We start from the raw sequence: 25,723 nt of genomic DNA, 5'->3' as shown, positions 1-25,723 counted from the left end.
ATTCTATTTTTCACAACCCTTAGGCTGTAACTACTTGTTAGATCTTTCTTGCATATCTCTGTCTTCCTAAGAAACCACTTTGAAGATACCACCAGGTATTACAGCAGCCACTGATATTTTCCTGCTAATCTGTCCATAACTCTGTAATGTTTGCATTGTTCCTATGCTATTTTGTAAATGGATGTATGTTTATTACTATGTGTTTCCTACGACACCATTGAGAATAGTCAATGATTATTCAATTGGTCACTCATGTATAGCTCTATTTATTTTCTTTAGAAACCACTTTGAAGATACCAAAGTATAGTACAATAACCACTGATAATCTCCTATCACTTTTGTCTGTAACTCACTATTATTTGTCTATTTGTTTTCCTGAGAAACTATCTTGTAGATAACAATATGTAAAACAACAACCATTGATAATTTCCTACCACTTTGTCTGTAATTCAGTAAGCCCCTCTGTTACTATGTTATCCTTCTTTTACTTTTTAAGATAATTTAAAAAATAAATTAAAAAAATAAAAAATATGTAAACCTGTAGACATGTATACTGTGTATATATATATATATATGTACATATGTATACAATTGTCATTTCTGTTCCCTGAGAGGGTCTCAGAGTATCAATACTCCCATAGCACTGAGTTTATCTAGTGCCTAGATGTTGGTCGTTTCCATATTATCTTGCACTAAGAGACCAGGGCTTGATGAAGAAATGGCTGATTCTAGGTCTGGGGAAGGAAAAGTAACCCATGAGTTAGGAACATCATACGACTGTTAGAAAATAAAGAAGTGGGGACATGTCAAAATGATACTGAAGCCAACTTAAAGATGCACCTACTGGCTACATCAAGAAAAATACCTGAGCATCAGAAAAAGTAAATTAATGATAGTAACAGGATATATAGTCTCTTAAGAAAAATAGGAATCTCTACATCCATGGTGGAAGTAAATCAATAAATTGGAAGTTTATTGAGGAATAGGATATTTCCATTGTGTTAAACGAATCCCCCTCTCTAGTATTTGTTAATTACAAAGAGTAAAAGTCACTTTCCAATGAAGAAACCTAGCAGACACCATTCTAATGAAGTGATGGAAGTAGATACTCTATAATAAATCAAATCAAATTAACACTGGCTGCCTGACAGGATGCAAAGAGAACACAGTGTTACGTCTGTGATGTTCCCACCAACCAGGCAGAATCTGAATCCAAGCAAGAGAAAATGCTGAGGAAATGCAAAGTGAGAGACAGTCTGTAAAATACCTGGCCTGCAACCTTCAAAACTGTACAGATTATGAAAACCAAGGAAAGGCTGAGACCCAGGTCCTGACTGAGGGAAACATGACAAGTAGATGAACAAACTGCTCTCCAAGGGTTTGGGCTACATTACAGCAATGTGAGTCTCATGATGGTTTCAGCTTTATTTGTGGTTATACAGGAAAATGTATTTTTTTCTAGCATGTAGGAAACAAATATACAAATATATACTAAAGTGTGTGATATGGTGAGGAACCCAGATGGTGAACTTATTTTAAAATAATTCAGAGAATTGCAGGTTTTTATTGTACTTTGTTTGCAGTGTTTCTGAGTTTGAGATTATTTTCTTTAAAAAACTGTAGAAGTGACCTCTAATTGTGGGATTGCATATACATGGCCCTGATACAGTTGAAAGGTTTCCTCATTTTTTATTATGGTTGAGTCAAATTTAAATTATAATACAAAACATTTAACAGACATAAATCTAACATATGTTGTGTGAAACAAAACAGATGTAGTATTTACAATACTAACTTTTTAAAATGGAAGAATATAGCAATTTTAGAACATACTTCAACCTTTTGCCTGTAGGAGCTATATAAATAAGCAGACAATCTTCAAGGAAATCAGTGTTGGGTAGACCTTTTCAGTCTACTAAGATGCAATCTGTACCGTAGAATTGATGGGATATCTCAGCAGAAGCCAGAAATTGTAACACGGCAACTCTCTTACAGAGTAGTACTTGAAATCCCACTCCACACCATCCAAATCCCACCAGTTCCAGTCTCTGAGTCTATAAAATTCTTTTCCTTACTAGGACGCTTTGTAAAGTGTCTTTCCAAACTAAAGAAAAGCCCTTCCCATTCAATACTGTGTTTTAAAAGCATAAAAACTTCCACTTATACAAATTAGGTTTAATAAATATTCCTTGAAGAAAATAATTTCAAGAAATAACATATTTTACTTGTGAGATTAATTTATAGTGCATTTGAGCTCCAGCAGAGAGATAATAACCACGGATAGAAAATATATTTGTTAAATACTCAATTCATTAAATATTTATCACATGTTAATCTTAGCCAAGGTCTCAGATCTAATCTTCAGAAGCTGGTAAGTATTCTAACATATGTATTGATACTTAGTTATTTTATTAGAGACACTATTACAGAAGAATTTTGATTATTAAATCTGTATTCAAAGGAAGGAAGAATTAAAAACATGTAAGCCCAAGTAAACTTCCCTTGGAAGATGACAGATGCCTGGCATGTGTTCAAGTCTTAAATATAGTTATTAATTTAATATTCGGTGTCACCCCATAACAGAAGAGACAAAAGGAACACTGTGCTACCCTTCTCCACAAAAACAAACAAGAGAGAATAGGTTCAAGTTCATATCAAGTGCCACCTTACAAAAGTACTTATGACGTTGAGGGGCATTTATAAGAGGGGAGATGGGCTTTGCCCCAGAAATGAGTTGAAGAATTTAGGGATCAATGTATATTTATGTGAGATTCACTGTATATATTTTTTCACTCATTGAGAGAAAAATGACCCACAGAGCATTGCTCCCCGCTCTGCTGTCAAAACACAGGGGGAAAGAAGGCAGCCCTGTTATCATGCTCACGCATAGCTCTGTCTGTGTGCACTATCTAAATCTGTTAGTTTCGAACCACACTAATGGCACCAATTGGCAAACACTGCATCTTGTCAATTACCAGTCACTTCCTCATGAACACTATTGAATGAATATGATATATGGCACAATTCATTATGTGCAAATAGCTATTTATATCCTGAGGAATCCCTCACCAAAGCTATATAGGTTGTCTTTGATCTGTAATAATCATAGTAAATTCCATAATTCCATAATCACAGTGAAAATTGAGTAGCTTCATCCCATCCCAGCACCAGCTCTCATACTGTGCACTTTATTAAGAGTATCACAAGCCAGCCTGGTAGCCCAGGCCTGTAATTCCAGCACCCTAGAAGTCTAACACAGAAAGGTACCAAACTCAAGCTCAGCTTAACCAACTTAGAAACTTAAGAAAACCAGCTCAAACAGAAACTGAAAAAGGGCAAAAGCAGCAGCTCAGTGCAAAGGCCCTGGGTTCAATCCTCAGTATCACATTTTAAAAAGCATCACAAAATGAAAGTCAGCAACACAATCACTGTAAAAATTCACTTTAAAGGAAATACCTACTTTTGATGAACAGTATCAAAATACTAAGAATTGCCTGTTTAGAAAAAGCACAATTCTATCATTTTGGAGATAAATTTTAAATTTTTCATCAAATATCAGTGGAGACGTAACACAGCCTGCAGGAAGGTAGAATTTTTAGCACATTCTGAGATTTGTGAGGCCAGCCATATTTTCACAAAGATTGAAGTAGACGCTTTCCATGTATTTGAATACACAAAAGACAATGCTTGGTGCTTGAATATTCATAAGTGAAAACCTGGGACAAGATGAGCTAAGTTAGTTCAATTAAAGAGATGCAGTTTTCTTCATGGTGCTGAAGCTGATAGTAAAGTGGTACCCATAAATTAGAATTCAGAGAAGCACTGCTACTAGGGAGATCTGTGTTTTGTCTTGCTGCTATCTCTCCAGTCATGTCAGGCTGGCCCCTGAGGGCAACTGTTAACGAAATGAGGCTCTCACTTTGCGACCCTTCAGAGGCTGAGGTGGACGATGATTGCTCAACAGAAAAACTGCTTCCTCTCCCTCTGATGTGCACAGGAGGCTGCGGAATTTGGCCAGCTGTTGACAACAAAAGAACAGAATTAATTTCAGCATGGAAAGTCACATCAATCTTTATGAATCCCATGGAAAAATTAAGAAATTGATAGATTTTCCTCTATGAGGAACTAAAAATATTGCAATAGAAACTGTCTAAACTATGCCTTTTACATCATAAAGAATTCTTCTGCTAATTCTCTTCATTATAGAGACGCTATTCCAAAATTCAATATATAAGCATTCTTTGTTCCAAAAGCAAAGTCACAAGAAGAAACAACATTTAGAATGTGGCTTGAAGGGCACACATCCAAAAATCAGAGAACGGTTTTCCATGCACACACACAGCACACACGCGCACACACACACACACACACACACACTCATATACTGGACATGTTCTATTACAAAAATGGTTGCAATTATACATGTTGTTTTAAACCTGATTTTTCCACTTAATTTGTATGTCGCAGGCATTTTTGCATGGCAATAAGCACAAATTTTACATGACCAGTTTTGATTGCTGAAAGGCTCTATTACAAATTCATTGCTCTATTTGATATTTGTTTTAGCATTTTGATGAGGACAAATTAGTAAACTATTGTGGATGACAGCCTCCATCTTCTAAACTTTTTTTGTCACCTAATCTCAAAATCAAGCAAATTGAGACTAAGACATATCAGTTAGGTCTCCATCATTATCATTTACCTGAGGCTGAAATAGTTCTTGTATGTATTAACCAGGATAGAAAGCAAGGGGAGCTGAGCATGGTGACACACGCCTGTAATACCAGCACCTGGGAGGCTGAGGCAGGAGGACTGCTACAAGTTGAAGACCAGCCTAATCTCCACAGTGAGTTCAAGGCCAGCCTAACATACATGTGAGACCCTGACTCAGAAAACAACAAAAAGGAAGAGAAGAGAAGGGGAGAGAAGAAAGCCAGCAGTGTGTGTGTGTGTGTGGGGGGGGCAGTCTTCATAATAAATGGCAATCATTTATGGCCAGGAAGACAGAATTATTCATCATAAGTAAGAAACTCCGGGCCAGGGGTATAGCTCAGTGACTCGGCGCCTGCCTGGCAAGCAGGAGGTCCTGAGTTTGATTCCCGGTTAAAAAAAAAAAAAAAAAGAAAAAGAAAGAAACTTTGTATTTCCACAAGTGATATTTTGTATTGCCTTTTTTGACTCCAGATATGGAAAGGATGATACAATGGTTACAGTGTACTGTTACTCATGCTTCATTAGACCTATCATTATAGCTAAAGCCAGATGGAAGTTAAGGGAATCTCTGGTGAAGTCAAGGAGCAGAGGCCAATAAAATCTGATTTCTGGGAAGACATCAAACCTTCTACAGACCATGATAATCTAAGTTGCTGTGGAGAGGCTACTCCAGGAGGTTGTGAAGGAATCTGAGTTGTAAATCAGGATGCTGTTCCACGGATCTCATCAAGCACAACTTGTCTCCTCAGCTGATACCACAGGAAGCCATGGCTTTATTTTACACACACACACACACACACACACACACACACACACACACGTGTGCACATTGCACACTTCAACTCCTCTAGACAATGATCATGGCTATTTCTGTACCACCTTGGCATCATCAGTTTAGAACTGAATCTTACTTCAGATCATTTCTGACCAGCTTGCTCATTTTGCTGAGTCTCTAAACCTCTCCTGATGTATTCATCAAAATCTCTTCCCTTGAAGAGTTTCCCAATTACCTGGCCCAGCTAGGTAGGGCTCAGTACTGTCCACAGCCACCCAGATCTGCTTCCTGCGACTCCCACTCCTCCCTGACGGTCCCTATCAGTCATATCTCCTCACACAGGTATGGGGGGGGTCGTTCACATAGAAAATCTGCCCCTCTGTCACTCGGGCTGGCAGAGCACCCACAGGCTCCCAGCAGGAGCGGCCCAAGTTCAGTCTTGAAGCTGAGGTAGGTGGGACCAGTTTTGCTGGTTTCCTTGGCTCTAACACTGAAATTCTAATTTACCCAGGGAGCAACCCAGTAAGATGAAACATTTTTCCAAAGATTCTGTGAATAATTTTATGTTATGCTTGAGCTCTACCATCTTGAATAGCATTCTGCAGCCTGTTAACATTGAGTAATAACAAAATAAGCTCTTTGACAGAATATGGTGTTCCAGGCACTAAGTACTTTTTATTACATTCTAATTATATCATTTAATCCCAATTACCCTACCACTAATGCACTATTATCCCATTTGACATATGCGGCTCTTGAGAGATAGCTGAGAAGTTTCACTGAATAAGTTGTTTGGCAATATGTCATGAACTAACTGCAAAAGCAAATTTCTTTTCTATTTTCATTTTTCCCCCATCTCCTCCTGCTTTCTTTTAATTGTAGAGCAGTGAAGCAAACACACATAAAGAGCAGCTTAATAAACCACGAAGAATGCACCGCGCAGCTTCACTTTTGACAGACACCCACCTTTTCCACCCGTATTCCTCCCCGTTCTCACTGCCTCCTTCGCCAAATCGGATTACTTGGAAGCAAATTCTGAGAATCATGCCTTTTAGCACAAATATTTCAAAACGTATCTTTAAAATTTTTTAACATTTTAAGCAGCCCAAATAAATTTGCCAGTGTGGTTTGTGAACCTTAGACCACCAGGTTCCAACAAACTTTTCTAGGCCTGCCTGCCACTTTCACATGCAGGGCCCACTCTGAGCCAGGTTTGTGCCCTGCTTACCGCAGCAGGATTTACGATAGCTATGATATCAGCCGCGTGCGTGCCCACCAGCAGATGGACGGGTAAAGCAAATGTGCACAGCACAGCATTCCTCAGCCATGAAAAAGAACAGATTGTGTCATTTGCAGGAAAATGGGTAGAACTGAAGATCATGTTTAGCCACTCAAAAAGACAGATACCATATTTTTTTCTCATATGTGGAATCTAAAAAAATAACATGAAAGTAGAGGGAAGACTATTTAGAAGACGAAAGGAGTGAATGAAAGAGGACATAAGGATACTCGTTAGAAGGAAAATCCAATTTAAAAGTGGGCAAATTATTTGAATAAATACTTCACAAATGGAAATACGCTAGGAATGTCTTTGTAAGGAGAACAGAATTAAAGCCAAGCACTCTGCATGTTGAATTTCAGCAGGTGAGTAAATCAATTCAGAGGACTTAGGATAATCCAAAGAGACCTGGCAAGAAAAGTCAGGCTTCCAGAGAAAATGACAGATCTATTATTAAAGCCATTATAAAACACTCTATCTGCTCACTGGGGTAGCAGCGAAATCAAGAATTCAGTACTTGCTGAGGGACTCTAAGGGAGAAAAATGGATTTGAATCAAGAAAAAGAAAATTTAAATATCTACTTTTCCCTGTAGGTGAAACAGTGACTTGGTAAGAAACAGCAATAGAAAATCCTAGAAAAAAATCTGGCACCATCTTATAAGGATTGATTCCTCATATCTAGCGGCATTTGACGATGAAACTGGAAAATAAAAATAGTTCTCAATGGCTGCCCTTCAACAAGCGCTGCCAAAATTGCAATTAGAAATTATCTTTTGTAAAATAACTCTTTAAATCAGTGAAATAAGGTTTTCATTTTAATCTATGTAAAAGCTAACTTTACTGATTCTCATGCCTTAAAAATAAGCTTTTTATTTTAGAGCAGTTGTATACTTACAGAATTGCTGCAGATATTACACATATTTCCCACATATGCCTCCTTCAGGTTCCCCTATTCACATTTTACATTAGTATATTTTCCAAAATTAATACACCACTATCAGATGCTATCGCTATCTGAACTTTTATTCAGATTTTTTTTGTTTTTACCAAATATCTTCTTGTGTTTCATAGTCCCAATGCAGGAAACATTATACTTAACAACCACATCCCCTTCAGCATTTCTTGATTATGACAGTTTCTCAGATCTACCTTGCTTTTGAGGAACAATGACAGTTTTGAGGAGTCCTGATTAGGTATGTTATAGAATGCTCCTTAGCTGGTCTTTGCCTGGTATTTTTCTCATGGTTAGACTGGGATTGGATTTTTAAACACTCTTTTGGTTCATTTTTAACTCTTAACATCACCATAATATTTTATTATAATCATTTGAATTATTAATAAATAACTTTCTCAATCTGGTTAAAAATTAAAATGTTTAAGAGTTCCTGCTACAATAGATTCAAGTTAATGTTTTAAAATGAATTACCAATATCACTGGAGACCTAAAATGAACTTTTGTTTTATATACTTTCCTGCATAAAAACCACATTAATAATATTCATTCAAAGAGCCTCAAATAAGACACAGTAGTAAATTCACAGATAGGTGGTTATAATTCCTAAATTTGCAGGGAGTTATTATTAATAAGGTAATTTATTCTTTTTTAAAAATTAAGTAATACATTTTGACATAGTCTCTTCCAAATCACTGGAGGATTGGATGAAAAACACAACAACAAAACAATTTTCCAACTGGCTTTAAAGAGAAAACATATCCTTGAAATGGGAGGGGAAATATGATCCCCTTATTATTACCTACTTTGATGTAGTTAATATTTATTACTAAGCTGTTTAAATTTAATAAAGGAATGTAAAAGTAACAGTTTTAAAGAGAGAAACGTAAGCTCCATTGATAAGCCACCAAAGCGGGTCATTCTCTCATGATACAACGATGGAAAAAAAATCACAGGCATTTTCAGGTCAGTTAAGCTCTTGATTCTATCCAGATTTTCATAAAATGTTTTAAAAAGTGCACAACAATTTGAAATCCATCCGTAATCCTCAAGGCAATGTCAATGAAGAGAAACACCCAACAGAAAGTTAATGTGTTCACCCCAAGAAGAAATGTTGCGTGGAATGGTTTTGGTGAAAGGGAACCAGTCTTGATTTAAGATGGTGGCATAAACAGCCAGGCAGCGGGGTAAGCCTGGAGCAGGAAGAAGTACTTTATTAGTTGCAAAAATTATCAATCTATGTTACTGTTAAGATATTGCAGCACCTAATATAAGAATAACAAAACCTCAAATGAAATGCACGGAGAATCACAGCAAACAGAATACACAGGTCAGTCACACAATTCAGCGCTTCAAGTAGAGTTTCTGGGTGCTAAAGACACCCTAAGTCTGGCAGACTGCTTGGCCTACTGTGGGGCTCAGTAAGCAATCAACAGAAAAAATGAAGGGCTGGAGGTGTAGCTCAGTGAACAAGTGCCCGACTAGCATGCATAAGACCCTGAGTTTGATCCCTAGCACTGCAAACAGTTAATTAAAGAAAAATAACTGAGTAAGCGTCTTCACAAGCAGGGCACAGGTGGCCACACCACAGCCTCTTAGCAAATGCTAAAAGCCCTTCAGGCAGCCCTACAAGTTCTGCCAACCAAAGCCAAAAAATGACTTTGAAAGCAACGTGACATCTACTGTCTTGAATTGTTAAGTGCGCACTATGACACCTAAAACTTAGCAGCCACCCTTGTTTCTAAGGGTACTACACCTGTTACTATTCTCAAAATTCACTTCCAAATCTGTGGAGAAGCCGTCTAGGGACTAAGATCAGAAAGAAGAATGTCACCTTCTATGGGTGACCCCTCTCCCGGTTTTCCTGTCTGTATCCCAGCCCGCTTGTATTTCAAACCAAACAAAAGCAAGCAAAAGCAAATGATTAGAGCATTCAAAACGGTTTCACTCCCTTGGCTGTATTTATGTACATTACATTCCTAAGAAGTGAGAAAGAAATAACCTAATCAAGCAGAGATAAGGGACCAATAATCACAGAAGGTTAAATCAGAAAGCACAGAAAATAATCTAATCCAACTACCTGCCTGACTAAACAAGGGAAAGCACAAGCTTCATAGCACTGCAGAAATTGTACAAGGTTTTACAAAACCCACACCTCCAGTCTTAGCCTGAACTACATGGCGAGAGCTTGTCTCAAAAACACAAAACAAAGCAGAACAAAGATTCGAGAGCCAGAAGTGAAGCTCAGTGGTACAGCTCTTGCCTAGCAAGTGTGAGGTGCTAGTTCAACCCTAGCACCACATACACACACACACACACACACACACACACACATACGCACAAAGATTCTATTCAGTTTCCCTAAGGGAATCAAAGTCCACCTGGAAGAAAAGACATACCTGTTGCGAGCTGATATTTATAGGCTGTTTTAAAACAATCCATGTGACACTCTCAAGAAGAGGTGGAACTGTCAGAGAACCAGGGTATGTCCAATATTCCCAGGATGTGGGAAGAAGAGATAATGGGTCAAAATTTGTGAATCGAATTTGTTTTCCCTGAGAAAACAAAGAAAATTCACACAAGTTACAATGGTGTAGAATTACACAGAAAGACAACTTACACCTAATGAAATTGTTTAGTATCTTCCTTTAGTGTATAAAAAATACCTGCCTTTGGAGGATTGTTGTGAGTTCGAGGCCAGCCTGGGCTACAAAGTGAGCTCAAGGTCAGCCTGAACTGCATAGCAAGACCCTGTCTCAAAAAGACAAAAAAAAAAATACCTGCCTTCATCTAAAAAATATGAAAGTACCACATCATATGGATTATTTAAGATGCACAAGGTTCTTTTTTATATAGGTATACTTTAAAATGTGTTACAATTAACTTAGTCTCCAAAACTGAAATACCAGAAACTAATTTTGCACAAAGAGATTTATTAATGACTATCTTAGATAATGTAAAACCCTTCACAATTTTTAACAGATAAGTAATAGTAAGTTACTTCTGCATTTTTGGCCAAGTATGTTACAAACTTGCTTCAAAATAGGCAGCATGTGCTACGTCTAAGGTTTAAGTCTTTATAGAAAAATAAGAAAATTCAAGAAGGGAGAAGGAAGATGTTAGTCATTAGCAAATAATAACTTATTTCACCTTTTCTTTAATGGAATCCAAAATGTCAGTAATCTTTTGCAGCTGAGGATTGTGTTCACCAGTCTAAAAACATGAAATTTTAAAAGAAATAGTTATGGTAGCATATCAGGTCTATAAAATTAATAAAATTCTCCATTACAATCAGTATTTTTAAATTATTTTCTAAAAACCCAAGCCAGGACAGTAGAAAGATTATTCAGGAACAAAGGTTCTCTTTACCTAACAGCCCTATTATGCCAGAAGAATTCAAGCAAGATACTATTACAGGAGTCCTATCCTGAACTTTCAGTTCAGTTCCAAAACTGATACTAACAGCTTAAAGTTTTTTAAACTTTATGAATGTTCAAGACATAAGTCAATTTCAGAGAAACCTTCCTTAGGAAACTAACAAAATACCTGCAATATTAAGCAAGTGATGACATTCAAACCCTGGATTCAAATTCCTTAGGATGATATAAAAAATTTGGGCTCTCAAAACATTAGATGAAAACCTCTCTTACTTGCAGCCTAAAATGATCTGAAGTCGCAAGTCAAGGGGATACACCTTCATAAGCAAATACATCATAAATATAAAGATATGAATTTGTGTATATCTTTTCATTAGCAAGGGTGCTCTGAATCTACCTAAAATTTTTATAGTTTTCCACACTAAAGTATATTCATCGGCCCCATCTGCCACCACCCAGACTCGGGGGCCAAAAGGTAAAGATGTTCCACTGCTTGTGACACTCCCCGCCTCTGCCCGCGCCTCACCGCCCAGCCCCAGTTCCATGAATTACAACATCACACACAGAGAATGTGGCCTGGCAGAACTGCACGCCCTGCAAGAATGCGGCAGCTGTGGGAGGTGAGCGGCTCAGCCTGTCCTCAGGTATGAGGACAGCAACACTGGTCTGTCCACATGTGAGTATTAGACAAAGGGAAATAAAACAGAAAATTTTATGTGGTCCGTGTACTTGAACCAACACCCCACTGTGGTCAAGCAAGCGCTTCAAGAATCATGAGCTTAAACTTTTCTCTGGAATCTGTCTCTACATGCTGAAATCAAGGATCAGAATGAGCCTCGAATAAACATTTTCTTCTGTGGATCTCAGCTGTTATTTCTGCTGCTATTCTTCTCACTGTGGATGCTGTTAGTGCTACTCACATAAAAATTATTAATGGATAATTAGTAGACTCATAAGACAATGCTTCTCAAATAGTACTTTTTAACATTCAGTTTAAGATGAAAATACTACATCTGGAACTAGTTTACTATATAACCAGTTGAATGTATATGCCATCACTGAATCTCCTTACCCAACACGGCTTATCTTTTAAAATGAGACCGATTCTCACCTGTAAAAATATTCCCAAGACAGCTAGTCCATCTGGCTCGTGAGCTGCCTCAACAAAGCTGGGGTATTTGTCTGAATTCCAGTGCACAACATGGAGCTGAAAGGGAGGTACACAACATAGTTCAAATATTTTATAACCATTCTGAAAAACACAAATGCAAATAAAACATTGAGGTCCATGTTCTGATGCTGTACACCCGTATGTACAATGTATTCCACATGAAACTCCTGGAAAGAACCCTATTTACTTCTATCCAAAAGCTAAAGCTCGAGCAATGAAACACTGTGGTCACACAGCCGGTGAGTGAAGTACTGTTTTAGAGACTAGTTAGCACGCCCTGAGCATTCCACCCAGTTTCTCTAGCCTGAGAAAAGAGCAGCCTCCGTGCTGTCCACAGATGGGATTGCAACGGAGCAGCTAGATCAGATCTCAGACGCCAGCAGAGGCCACCGAGGAAACCCAAGCTCCTACAGAGCAGGTTTTCGGCAACAATCTTGCTGCCACGGACAGTGTGATTCTCCCGAAAATATCCAACGAGATGTTTACCGCTGTAGCTTAGCACTTCTTATGGCTTGAAAATGCAAATTCTCCTTATGAAAAACTATATTAAGAAATATAGGTTATTATTAGATTAACAACAGACGATAACTATGTACACACATGGGACACAATATAATTTTTTATGCAGGTATGCAATGCAGAATAATGAAACCAAGCTAACTGACATCCATCATGTCACTTATTTTCTTTCTTTATTTACTGCCCTCTATAAATATGTTCAGATTGTTTGCTAAGAGCACGGTGTAGCAGTGAAAAAGAGGCTGGGGTCCAGGAAGCAGTGGTGTCTGAGAGGATGATGTGAGGCAGCTGGTACTACTGGCGGGCAGAGGATGAGGGGGCAGAAGAGGAACTGCAGGAGTCTAAGGACCTGGAACTCTAGGAAACAGGCTTCTTTATTTCACAACTCTACTCTCATGCAAGTAGCCTCATGTAAGTCCCCAAGGAGACCTGAATGTTCTACCATATAAGCAATGCAGCATCATAAACATGCAGAGGCTACAGAGAAACAATAAAGCAGAAAACCACTTTTGGAACATCTTCAGTATTAGTTAAGAGAATAAAACTGAGAAAGAAGCCAAAGGGTGGTGTGACACACCTAAAAGGTTTGGCTCTTGCGTAAGTGTTGAAGGCCGGCCTGTGCTGTCCAAGGCCCCAGTATGAGGCACTGCCTTCAGATAAGAACGCCTGATGAGCTGTTTGGTACTTCAGGAAGGAAACATGTGTATGGGCCTTCGTGCCCCAACTGACCTTCGAAGTGACTGTTAGAGAGAAAATTCAGTATACCCAAATAAGTACTTTTATCCTCCTTTTTCAAATATAACTTTGTACCTTACAGGTAATTAATATAAAGAGACTCCAGATAGATGAGAAGTATCATAAGCAGCCAATTAAGTAATAAAATATTGCACAATCAGGTTGGTGTGAGATAACTGAGGGAGGAAAGAAACCTGAAAGTACTGGAAGATGAAACAGATACATGTGGCTCATGTGAGACAGGTGACAGTCCACTGTCAGGGAAGGGCTGATAAGGGCACGAGAGTTGTTTTAAATGGCTCTATGCCAGCAAATCGGCTCATTTAGTAAGTGGTACAAAGGGTGACAATAACAACTGATTAGAAAATTCACATGTAAGTAAAGATCTCTATCTCCTGTATATCACCATCCTTCTGCTGGCTAAAAATAAAGCAACTGTTTGAAATATGGTGGCACACTAGTGCAAAACAAAATCTTAATAAGCCAAAGTGGCAATAACAACAACAACAAAAGTCTTCCTCCCTTGCTTAACTGGCAGCAATACCTTCGCAGAAGAACTTAACATTTCTATTTTAATTAAACTCAAACAAATAGCAAACTCACATTTCCTGGCTAACAATGACAGCAGCAATGATTCTGAACTGAGAGACAAGAGGATGTTGCAGCCACTGCAAAAATGGACAGAAGATTCTTCTCTATTAGAAAATAATTTCTAAATGAGAGTGCTATTCAACTTTATTGTTTATAACTGCATATTAGAGAAATGTAAAATACACTGCCAAATACTATGCCACAAAATTGCCATGGTTAAAGAAATGACAGGTTCACGATTAAGTACATACTTCCTCTTCCCCTGACATAAAACAACTTATAAAGAGAACAGGCTTATTTCATTCACAAATTTTGGGTTTCCAGTCCTTGGGTGCTTGGTCCATTTGGTTTGGGGTCTGTGGTGAGGCAGGACATCATGGAGGGAGCATGTGATGGAGCAAAACTGCCCACAGCATCAGCCGGAAGCAAAAGTGGAAGAGGGTGGACCAGTGTCCTTCTGTCCTCTTCAAGGGCACGCCCTGAAGACCTCTGGACCTCCCACAAGGCCCTGCCTCTCAAAGGTTCCGCCAGCTCCCTGTAGAACCACACTGGGGACCATGCATTTAATACATGGGTCTTTGGTTGACATTCAAGACCCAAACCAGGGGCTGGGGATTTAGATCAGTGGCACAGCACCTGCCTGGCAAGCACAAGGTCGTGAGTTCGGTTCCCATTACCGAAAACAAAACAAAACAAAACAAAACCCCCCAAAAAAGACCCAAACCAAAGCAATTATGGATAAACTGTGTTCATCTGAAGTTCCAAACACAGAGTGGACTGTTAGCCTAGGTACTGCAGCTGCATAACTCTTGGGATAACATTTGCCATGCTTTAGAACATTTTGATCTCCCTCTTTGTAATGTCACATCAGTCAATAGGACGCAAAGTAAATTGTTATGTGATTCAGCTTCAGATGATTTTTTCTTCCTTTCATTCCTCCTCCTTATTGTCCTCCTCCTCCCTTTCCCCTTTCTTCTTGGTCTGTTTGTTTTATAAGAGGACATAACTTGAGGATAGTCACAAATTTAAGTAATACTGGGTGCCTAAAAAAACTAACGCCTTGGGATGTTTTTAGAATTGCAGCCCAAGGGATTCTTTTGAAGCTGAAACCAAATGCCCAGGACTCCCAAAAGCCACCATCTGCAGCCCTGACCTCTGCTTTAAACCCAGCTGTGTATTCAACGGCTCACCTTAACAGAAGCCTATAATGTCAAATAGGCATCACAAACTTAACATGTCCAAAACAGAAAGATACTTCTTTTCTGCAACCCGTTCCTCCCTGGATTCACTTCTCTCTCTAAACTGCACACCCATCCTGCAGGTTGCTCAAGCCCAGTCCTTAGGAAGGCACATTTTAGACCCTGCTCTTTGCTTCCTTCTGTGCTGACACCCTCTTCATGGGCAAGTCCTGTTCACCCGACCTCTCCCAAATCTAATCATCTGCCCAGCTCTCACCTCCACTGCCCCACGGCCCACATGTTCATCACTGCTCACTTGAACTGATCCCATAGCCTTCCAGTTCTCTCCCTGCTTCAGCAGTTGCCCCACAACAGCCTCTTCTCCATACAGCAGCTAGTTATACTTCATAGAATATAAAACAAAACATGTTACTGCCCACCTCAAAATTTCCATTGTCTTCTCCTGGCTGAATGAATAAACTCCAAACTGCTAGGCACACCCAACAGCACAGGTGTGATGTGGCCTCTGCCTGCCTCTCTGGGACACACTCCTAACTTTGTCTCTCTCATTAATTCCTAATTTGGTGTGAGACAGCCCTATGTTTAAATCCATCTCATTGCTTCCTGTCTGGATAGATTACTCCATTGTTCCAAGTCTCCAGTTTGCTCTTTTCTAAAATGTGAGCATGTAACTGGCAGCTCTCAGGATTGGATTAAAGCTCAACAGGGCCATATTTGAAGCTCTCATATCAATAACTATGCTACTGAATGAATACAGCTCTTTCAGATACTGAAATATTTAACTGGTTTAGACTCTACTTGGGGTCAAGAGAGTTATGCTTTGGGTCCCTTAAATCCCACCACTTAAGAAAACCCTGAAGCACTGAGAAGCATTTGGGGGCTTACCTCCGCGGCATACTTCACTCCGTCCACCGTGTGCTCAGAACCGTGGTCATCAGCCGACCCCCAGTGAAGGTGGAACTGTCGTAACCTGTAGTTTCCAGTGAGAGGACCCCCACGCAGAACTAAACACCAACACATGTTAAGTGGTTATTAGGAAAAAAATTATACAACTGCATTATTACTCAATCCATTCATGTCCTCCAAGGAAGTTTTTAACAAATGTGTTATATAATTTTCTGACAGGAGTATAATTTTAAGTATAACAGAGGTAGATACAAAACATTTCTAGGGTTTAGAGGGTCCATAATGCAGATTTTTATGGAAAACTGCAACAAGTAGAAGAGACTAGGAATTCTGAAAGGTAAAAAATTGCTGTTTCAGTGAGCCTCTCTGAACAAGGATAAACCATGTCGAGAGGCCCAGGTAGACCTTGGCAGAGCAGGCCACTGCTTCAGGTCGAAGACACAGGTATCAGCAATTAGAAGAGCAGAGTTTAGTCAGGGATGGTGGTACACACCTGTAATGCCAGCACTCTAGGAGGCTGGGGCAGGAGGATCACAAGTTCAACCTCAGCCTGGGAAATTTAGTGACTTAGTGAGATCTTTTTTTGTTTGTTTGTTTGTTTTTTGTTTTTATTCCAGTACTGGGAATTGAACTCATGACCTTGCATTTGCCAGGCAGGTACTGTGCCACTGAGCTAAATCTCCAGACCCCGAAATCTTGTCTTAATAGTGATATACCTTAGTCCAAAGGCCCTGGGTTCAATCCCCATTATCCTCCCAAAAGAAAAAAGAAAGACAGGAGTTTATATTCTCTATTAATAACTGCATGATCTTGGACAAAATCTAACTTTTAGACGTCAGCTTCAATGTCTAAAAATTGGAGCTAGTAATGGTACTCTCGCCAGCATTGTTATGAAAATGAAAAAAAAATTAAACCCTGCATCTATGTTCTCAAAATTTGTCAGTAATGATCCACCTTATATAAGAATTTGGATACAGATTTCCTTATACATAAAAGTGGCTATTTTCAAAGGACTCTGAAAAGTAAACAGAGAAACCGACTTAGATCAGACATAAGCACTTACTCTTCAGTTAGTCTGTTAAAACAGAATAATGTTATTATATCTTCTCCCACAGGGCAGGGCTCATGAAAGCAGAGTTAGATTCCCTTCTATACCAACCAATTAGCGCAGTCACTATTACAGAAGATGAACAAATGAATAAAATTTTGTCTTTAAGCAGTTTCGACACGATTGTCAGATACATTAATTTAAAAGGCACATTTCCCTAAGTGACACCCATAATCTGTACATATTACATAATCTGTATTGATTGAGAATGGAATGAAATTCCAAAGGAAAACAGCTTATGATTTTTTCCCTTGCAAAACCTGAGCAGAATGATAAAGCTGTCCTTCTTGGATAAAAAGAAAACAGACTAGAAACTTGAGAAATAAATGCAGAATTGACTTTGGAAAGAATGTCAGCAAGCTGGCTCTGGAGAAAGAAAGAGATACAAAAAACCCACAACATTAGGGAGACATCTAAGAGTAACGGCTGATCTCTGGAAAGCCTGAGCTGGGTCCAGGGTTTTAAGTCAGATTAGCACATGTTCTGCTTAGTTAGTAGCGGAGTGTCTTACGTGTTACATATGTAGACTCCACATTAAAGTGTTTCAAATAAAATGTCCCAATTTGGGATTGTAATCATGATTAAACTTAAAGTTGACCGTTCACTGGGAGTGGTGCTCTTCCAAAGAAACAAAATAGTGAGAAAAGTGACTTAATATATCACAGTGTAACACTGACTCTGAGATGGCCTACAAAACAACTAGCTACAGTACAAAGCTAATAATGACAAGAGAAATTATTTTTAATAAAAGTTATTTCATGTTTTCAAGTGTCAAATTAGTCAACCTACTTTCCAACCTAGTTAATAAGTATTACTGTCTCCATTTTAGGTTTAACAATAAGTGATCATTTCTATAAAGTTGCACTTGACATATATAATCCATTTTCTCTGTCATTTACAATATCTTTAAAAAGGTTATTCCAAATGATATTTTCATATGAGTTCTACAGAGATAAGAAAGTAGAGTTAAGTTTATCAGCTATTATCAACAGGAGCTTTTAGCTCAGTGAAAAGATAAGAGAACCTTACCTGATAGTTATAACATAAAGAAAGTCCTGTGATAGGACAAGCCTAAAACGCCTTAGAAACCACAGCACGGCTGGCACAACCAGTCAGGTGAAGTCCCCAAAGATGTGACAACCTAAATCCGGAAATACCAGTCACTGGGGCATGAACTGCTTTGTCTTTCCTCATTGGATTAAGATTTCCCTCCCTTAATTCTGGTCAAGAACAAGGAGACAGATTTTGTAGAGATGAGAAAGGCTTCTGGGAATGGTGAAGATGGAGGAAGAGGAGGGGGAAGACAAAGTAAAAAGGATCAAAGTGTGAGATCATATGCACTAATACCTCAGAACGAACATATCGTATTTATTACGGATCACAAACAAAACATATACTAGTAAAAATTTGCTCTAAAAACAGTATGGCTTCTCTACAAAGAGAAGAGTGTTCTATTCAAATTAGCTTGCTACAGAAAGTACCCTCATGCTTTTGATAGTTTAACAACAACAACAAAAAAATTGGCACCAATTTATTTTAACTACAGCGGTTTTTTCTTTTTGATTGATTTATCCTCTGAAATCATCATGAAACAATCTCTTTTGCTTTCTCCTGAAAACAGAATGATCATCATGGCCTATATTTATATAGTTTCGGTCTGAGAGGAGTACAAAGTATATACTTCATGAACATTTTCAATTAATCTTGATAATCTCATAATGATCTAGATAGGAATGAAATCTTCACGTAAACAAAAAGGCACACACTAGTGATCACAAACTAAATGCTAAAACACAGATAAAATTATTTCACTGATTAGCCCAACACAGAGTGAAAATGAGCAGAAGGAAGCCAAAGAAAGAGAGAGAGGGAAAGGCAGATAGAGTATCTGGATCACCATGGATCAAGGCAGACTAAGAATTTCTTCCACTAAAAGTGCCTACAATATGAAGAAAAGACTTCAAGTTTCAAATGAAGGACAATCTAATAATTTCTTACTCTAAAACTAGGAGTGAGTAACCTCAAGTTTTTAATGTCTGAAATATTATACACAGTATCAAATGATAATTGTAGGCAGTATAAACTTTGTATTTAGAAGCTTTTAAAGTACCCATGGCAAGAGCTACATCTAAACACCTGGAAGAAATACAACTGAATATATACAAAAAAAAAGGTCTCCCTTTTCCCGCCAAAAGTTGAAAACACCATGTGTTATTTTCTCTTTATGGATTTCATAATGCTCTAGTAAAATGTATCACTCTTATGAATTGGATGAATACAACAAAAGAATTTGTCTAGACTTACAACTTTTGCTAACAATAGTTTTACATATAGAATATTTGGAGCTTAATGAGTATATGAAAACTTTCTTCCAGTAAAGGATTTTTTTTAATGTAACTACATTTTTTCACACAGAAAGCAACATCTTAATATTAGATAAAAATAAAATAATTTTTCAGAGCCTAAAAAAAAAAATCTTCCAAATTATGATTCTATGTAATCTTTTCTCTTGCCTTATTTACAAGCATGATACTTGGGCAGTATCTAGACCTGGGCAGTAAGGATGTTTAAAGAAAGTATGCTTAAATGTTCATCTTAAGAAAATATTGTTGTCTTCTTCAAATTAGTTAGAAAATGAACAAATGGGCTATCGTGACTCCTCAGTATCCCATTCTGTGTCTTTTATTTTTATTTTTATCCTTTCCTCTCTTTGTTCAGCCAAGTTCACGTTACAGAACTAGTTCTTCCCTTACTCCTTCCCCCGACACTTTGGCACCATTAAAAAAATTAACAAATGAACTAAAGTTTTATTTGAAGGGTTCATTTATCTATTTACATCATTTAAAAATTTAAGCATGTACTCTCCCTTCTTAAATGTCCATTGTTAGGAGAATGTTGTATAAGTTATGATACAGGAATAGCTGATATAATGTATTTTTATTTTAAAAAGTGTCAGATCTGTATATTTGAACCTGAGAAAGATACCTATGTATTTATTTTCAAATAGGAAAAAAAATTTAAAGTAATAAAGTATTAGTCCAAATTTATTTTTAAAAATAAAATTCAAAACAACATGATATATATGTGGTTATCCATGGCTAAACATTTAACTATAGAGTATAGCATTGGCTACATTGGGAGAGATTATAGGGGGAGACTTAATTTTTATCATACATTTCTGTATTTTCTACTGTAAGTATAAATAACCTTTGCAATTAAAATAAGAGAGTATTGTCGAGCATGGCGGTGTAATCCCAGCACTTGGGAGGCTGAGGTAGGAGGATTGATGCAAGTTCGAGACCAGCCTGGGCTACAAAGGGAGCTCAAGGCGAGCCTGAATTGCATAGAGAGACCCTGTCTCAAAAAGACAAAAACAAAAAATAAAAAAAGAGTATAATTTTTTTTAAAGTATTTTTGTACTAAACTACATAGTAACTGGCATCCCAATTTGCAAATAAATATTAAAATAATTGTGAATAAAAATTTTCCAAAACCAAATTAAGAATTACTATTAATCTTCAATATTTTCATAGAGATAAAGGCCAAGTGAAGTTATAGTATGCTAAAATCCATTTTAAAATATTATTCAGCATACCCTTTTATAAATAGTCCTTACTTCACAGTAACCTATTTTAAGTTCTAAATATATAACTGGACATCTCAATTCACATGAAGAAAAACAAATATTTCAACTCAGCAAATTTTAAGTCTACTATTAATGAAATATAAAACATAAGAGTACAGTCTAAGCATCCAAATCCTCCATCTCCCCCAAAAAAGAACCAAAGAAAGAAATGCCAACCTGATTTATCCTCTGTGTCATCAAAGTCAACACTGAAGGAATGGCCACTGTTGCTGATGATTTTAGCTGAGCTGGGGTCATACTTGATAATAAGAGGTCGGAGGGAAGAGTCGTATTTCACTTCTTTGGTTTTAATTTCAATGGGAGATTGCTGATCACCATCAGCAACAGGGAAAAATTTATTCCAATGAATAGGACCTTGAAAGAGTAAGACCGAGAGAAAAGGACCAAGTTATTTCATCTGGCAAAAACTTCATAAGTGCACTGCACGGTGTCTGAGATTGAAGAGAAAAAACAAAGATTAACAAAATACAACCCTCATTCTCAGGATCTTCACATCTAGTTGTTGTTTTTTTTTTTTTTTTTTTCAAACAAACAAACCTAGTTGTTTTTTTTTTTTTAAATGGGTATAGTAACAGCCTGTTTTGTCTTAAATCATTTTCAGAATTAAACTAACCCACAAAGACAAAAGAGCATGTAAATTGTTATAAAGTACTTCCCAGAGGTACCCACTTACCAAACTAAAAACAACAGCACAATTCATCAGTGAAAACAAAGGCGTTCAGTCTCAGATGCAGAAATGTGCTGTGGTTGCTCTAGAGGTCAGGTTGACAGGGCTGGGAGAAAGCTAAGAAAGCTACGTGGCAGAGAACGGGCGTCAGTCTAAAGCTACCCTCCGTATTTCTTTCTTCTTTATTCTACCATTCACTGCGATTTTCTGGTGTCACTTAACTCCATTACCTGTGATGTACCATTGACATGCCAAGGTCCTATATAAATCTTTCACACAGGATAATCCAAATAAAATGGATTATATGTCTTGCCCTGCCTGGACATAGCAAGATATGGAACACTGTCAGTTATTTGCAGTGGAATCAGTTGCAATATATTTCTCTCTCTCTGCATTTCAGAAGGATCCTTCATGGGTCATTTTACCAAGCTATATTTGGATTCCAATACAAGGGACAGCTGTCATTTTGATCCTCTCTATTCAAGACAAAATTTCATGAGGTTCACAAACCAGAGTCCTATAGTCAACTTGAAATAAGACAAGAAGATGACAGTTCCCTCCCTAGCCTCTTAATTTCTCTGAGAGATTATATTCAAGCTCTGCCTCTCAAAATCAAAAGCAAGGCTGCACCTTCATGTAAACTCCAAGTCTTTCTCAAGATGTGAGACTCTGAAGTTCTCCTCTCTGCTATACTTACAATTTACACAGCTATCACCAGGGGAGTAGTGTGTAAGGCGGCTGACTAAGCTTTTCCCTACTTCGATAACCACTTTTTCTAAGTCAAGTACTAATTAAAACAGCAGAGCAGGACAAGTGTTAAACATTTGCTACTAACAAAAACAAATATATCACCTCTAAAATGTTTCTTAACTCTTCACTCTAGAAAAGGAGAAAGCATACACTGTTTCACATATGCTTGAGCTACAGAAAGGGATAGCATGAATACATAACTGTGCATTCAACTTTAACAGTTGTCCACTTGTGAACCTGACATTTTGGACTTCAGAGCAACTTGAGCATTCAGAAGTCCGTAGAACGTATTGCAGAAGAGATACTACATTTCCTTATTTCTGCTTTCATTTACCTTTTTGTGTACTCTTTCTGTATCTAATCTTAAACCTTCATGCAATGGAATTACAATGAACTCCTACCATCTTGTCTAGTGAAGCTCTGTATTATCTCTAATGATTTACTGAAGAATTATTTTCTTATTCTCTTTAATGGTTTGAGCAATCTTTCATTCTTACATCTGATAATCTGAGCAATGTAGTTGAGGATAGCGATATGCAATGTAACAACCACTGTTGATTTGTATTAATTTGTCTTGAGACCCTGTATGACTTTGAATGTTCTTGGTTTGATTTATGTTGGTGATACTGGTATGCTGCTACTGTTCTGTTTTTTTGTTTGTCTGTGTCTCATGTACTACTCTCTTTAAAATTAAAAAAAAAATCTCAAGCTTTCTATTTCACTGCCACCAAACATGAGTTCACCTAACAGAATCAGATTTCAAATGTGCAAAGTATGTGTCACAACATGCTGCTGACTGTTCTATAATCACCAAAGAACTTCTTTCCCAATACCTTTCCTAACGCCTTGGGAAGGAATGTTTCTAGTCCTCACAAATATAAATATTTGTAGAAGTGGCAAACCACATTAAAATAAAAGCAAAACTACTTTGTATCAAACATACTAGATAATCAATATTATCAACTAGCCATCAGAAAGGGTTCACTTCCCTGCCTCTTAAAGGGGTCCTCTCTTTTGCAAATTTCCCAAAATAGCCAGTTTTCAACCCATTTAATACACCCAGTTCTTAAGAAGAGATGGTTCCTTGGTTTATTCAGAAACCTTTGAACATCCACAGTGATATAGATATGTATCTTTCAATGATGTCCTATTGCCTAATCCAAACTGATACAAAGAGCAAAGGTTAGTGAAGAAGTCCCAAGCGGTGTGTGAAGGTGGTATCCTTCTAGGGTTTCACCTCCTGAAGTTGCTTTTGATCAGCGCTGAAAGCCCCAGTCAAAGCCTCCTTTAATCTGCTCAGTCACTGGTTTGGCTAATGTCTAAAGAGATAAAAAGTAATAAACATGCCTCATCAAGATACAACACATTTCCAATAGGATTTGCCAACATTCATCCACTTAAAGGTGTGGTACTGAGAAAACCACTGAATCTGAAAGGAAGGAGCAGCCCAGTGGAAAGGAAGATAAAGGGAAGTCCTAGCTGAAACACAAAGTCACTTCTTGTTCATGTCTTCTTTGAGATGAATTTTTTAAATTTCTGAAGGTGACTTTCATTATAGCCAATACTTTCTCACATATTAAAGTGTAATCAATATGTGGTGATTGTAATAACCTTCTTCCTAAGCACAGCGAGGACACCAATGGCTCCTAACACTTAAATAGAAATAATAAAAATTATTCCAAGCCAGGTTTGGTAGCACATACTGCAACTACAGTTCTAGGGAGGCTGAGGCAGGATGACCAGAAGTTCAAGGTCACCTTAAGCATCTTAGTGAGACCTAATCTTTTAAAAAAAAAAAGGCTGTGGAAGTAGTTCAGTGGTAAAAAACCCCTGGGTCTGATCCACAATACCATAAAAATATACAAACAAAATGATTCCAGCAGAAAAGGAAATGAATGTTAAGTTTGTTTTTTCCAAAACACAAATTAGAAATTAACAAAGTGTAAGATTAAAATCACAGTTTGTTGAAAAGAAATTCATCTAAATGATATCTTTCATTATTAAAATTCTAAATTTCATCTGCCACCACTTTTTAAATAACATGTTCAGATTCATAACCACATACTCTTTCCTAATGCCTTGTAATGTTTCTAGTAGTTTACAAATATAATTGTTTTTAGAAGTGGCAAACCAAATTAAAATAAAAGCAAAACTACTTTGTATCAAATAGCCAATATTATCTATAGAGACCGAACTTTTCTCCCTGATCTTGGGAGGCAGAGGCAGGAAAATCTCAAGCTCTAGGCCAGCTTGGCATGACCTGAAAACCAACAAAAAGGAAATTTTTTACTTTGTGAAAACAAAGTTTTTACACAATTTTAGTATACAGTACTGTTCAATAATAGGCCTCTAATTGACGTTTTATTGCTATTATTATTCACAACCCTCATTTTGAAAGTCATGCCACATAAGATTTTCTTGATATCAGTTTGCAATTATTTTGAATAATCATTACTTGAAACAATCAGTTCAAATGAACAAACAAGAAAAAAGTTTTACTACTGATCATTTAGGATATATAAATGATCATTGTCTTATTACTGTCACGCCTATCAAAAACACATTTTTATCATTGTATTGTAATTTCCGTAATCCTTTGCTAGCCCTCAGTCTCTGCAACGATGAACATAAGGGGAGAAGAGTGAAGTCCAACATATAACTTCGTAACTTCATCTCCCAGAAAGAACCCAAGGCCTTGTTAGAACAGCCACTGAGAAATCTTCCGTGCTATTTAGGCTGCCAAGCCGCCAACTTAACCTTTGGTGCCATCTGCAACTCATCAGGACTTCTCAAAGGCCTTTCCATGATTTTCCACTACCGGTCTCTCCCAAGGGGGCAGTGAGCTTACCGGGCTGAAAGCGAGCCTGTCCTCACGGCACTAAAGTGTGCCGTCCGACTTCTCACGTGCAAGCCTCCCGCGGAAGCGGCTGCTCGCAGGGAAAGCTCTCGGCTTTTCCCGGGAAGGTGCCCGAGCACACAGGAGGATGGGGGCCGGGCCCCCAGACCGAGCTCACCCTCAGCAAACCCAGCCCCGCTGCCCACACCCGGCAAGCACGCTTTCCCCACCGCACCCCGCTTCCTGCGCGCGGCTCCAGGGAGCGCGGCCAAGAGGAACCTCAAAGTTTCTCGCAAGTTCGAGCCGCGCGTGTCAGCGGGCGCGGGGCATCGGCCAGGCCCCGCCCCAGCCCCGGGCCCCCGGGAGCCCCGCCAGGGCAGGGGAAGGCGCTCACCGTTGTGCTCGCCGTATCCCCAGCTGAGCCGCGACATGGTCCCGCGGGAGGACGGGCAGGCTGCGCAGGACTGGCCGGGCGCGGCGAGGAGGAAGCCGCGCGGG

At 38.2% G+C, this 25,723-nt stretch overlaps 1 protein-coding gene across 1 annotated transcript; it reads right to left on the bottom strand.

Moving 5' to 3' along the window:
- Positions 1 to 1,664: 1,664 nt before the first annotated feature.
- Ca13 (carbonic anhydrase XIII) lies at positions 1,665 to 25,723 on the bottom strand (the record flags this gene model as incomplete). Its single annotated transcript, XM_005381741.2, is given in 7 exon segments — positions 1,665 to 4,018; positions 10,120 to 10,275; positions 10,871 to 10,933; positions 12,209 to 12,304; positions 16,198 to 16,316; positions 21,129 to 21,326; positions 25,620 to 25,723. Coding segments are annotated over 7 exon segments (789 nt in total). The 3' UTR covers positions 1,665 to 3,898.

This window comes from Chinchilla lanigera, unplaced genomic scaffold, assembly GCF_000276665.1.
Source record: "Chinchilla lanigera isolate Chin_1 unplaced genomic scaffold, ChiLan1.0 scaffold00016, whole genome shotgun sequence".
Taxonomy (NCBI): domain Eukaryota; kingdom Metazoa; phylum Chordata; class Mammalia; order Rodentia; family Chinchillidae; genus Chinchilla; species Chinchilla lanigera.
The sequence above is the reverse complement of the archived record's forward strand: the minus strand, read 5'-3'. Positions and strand labels throughout refer to the sequence as shown.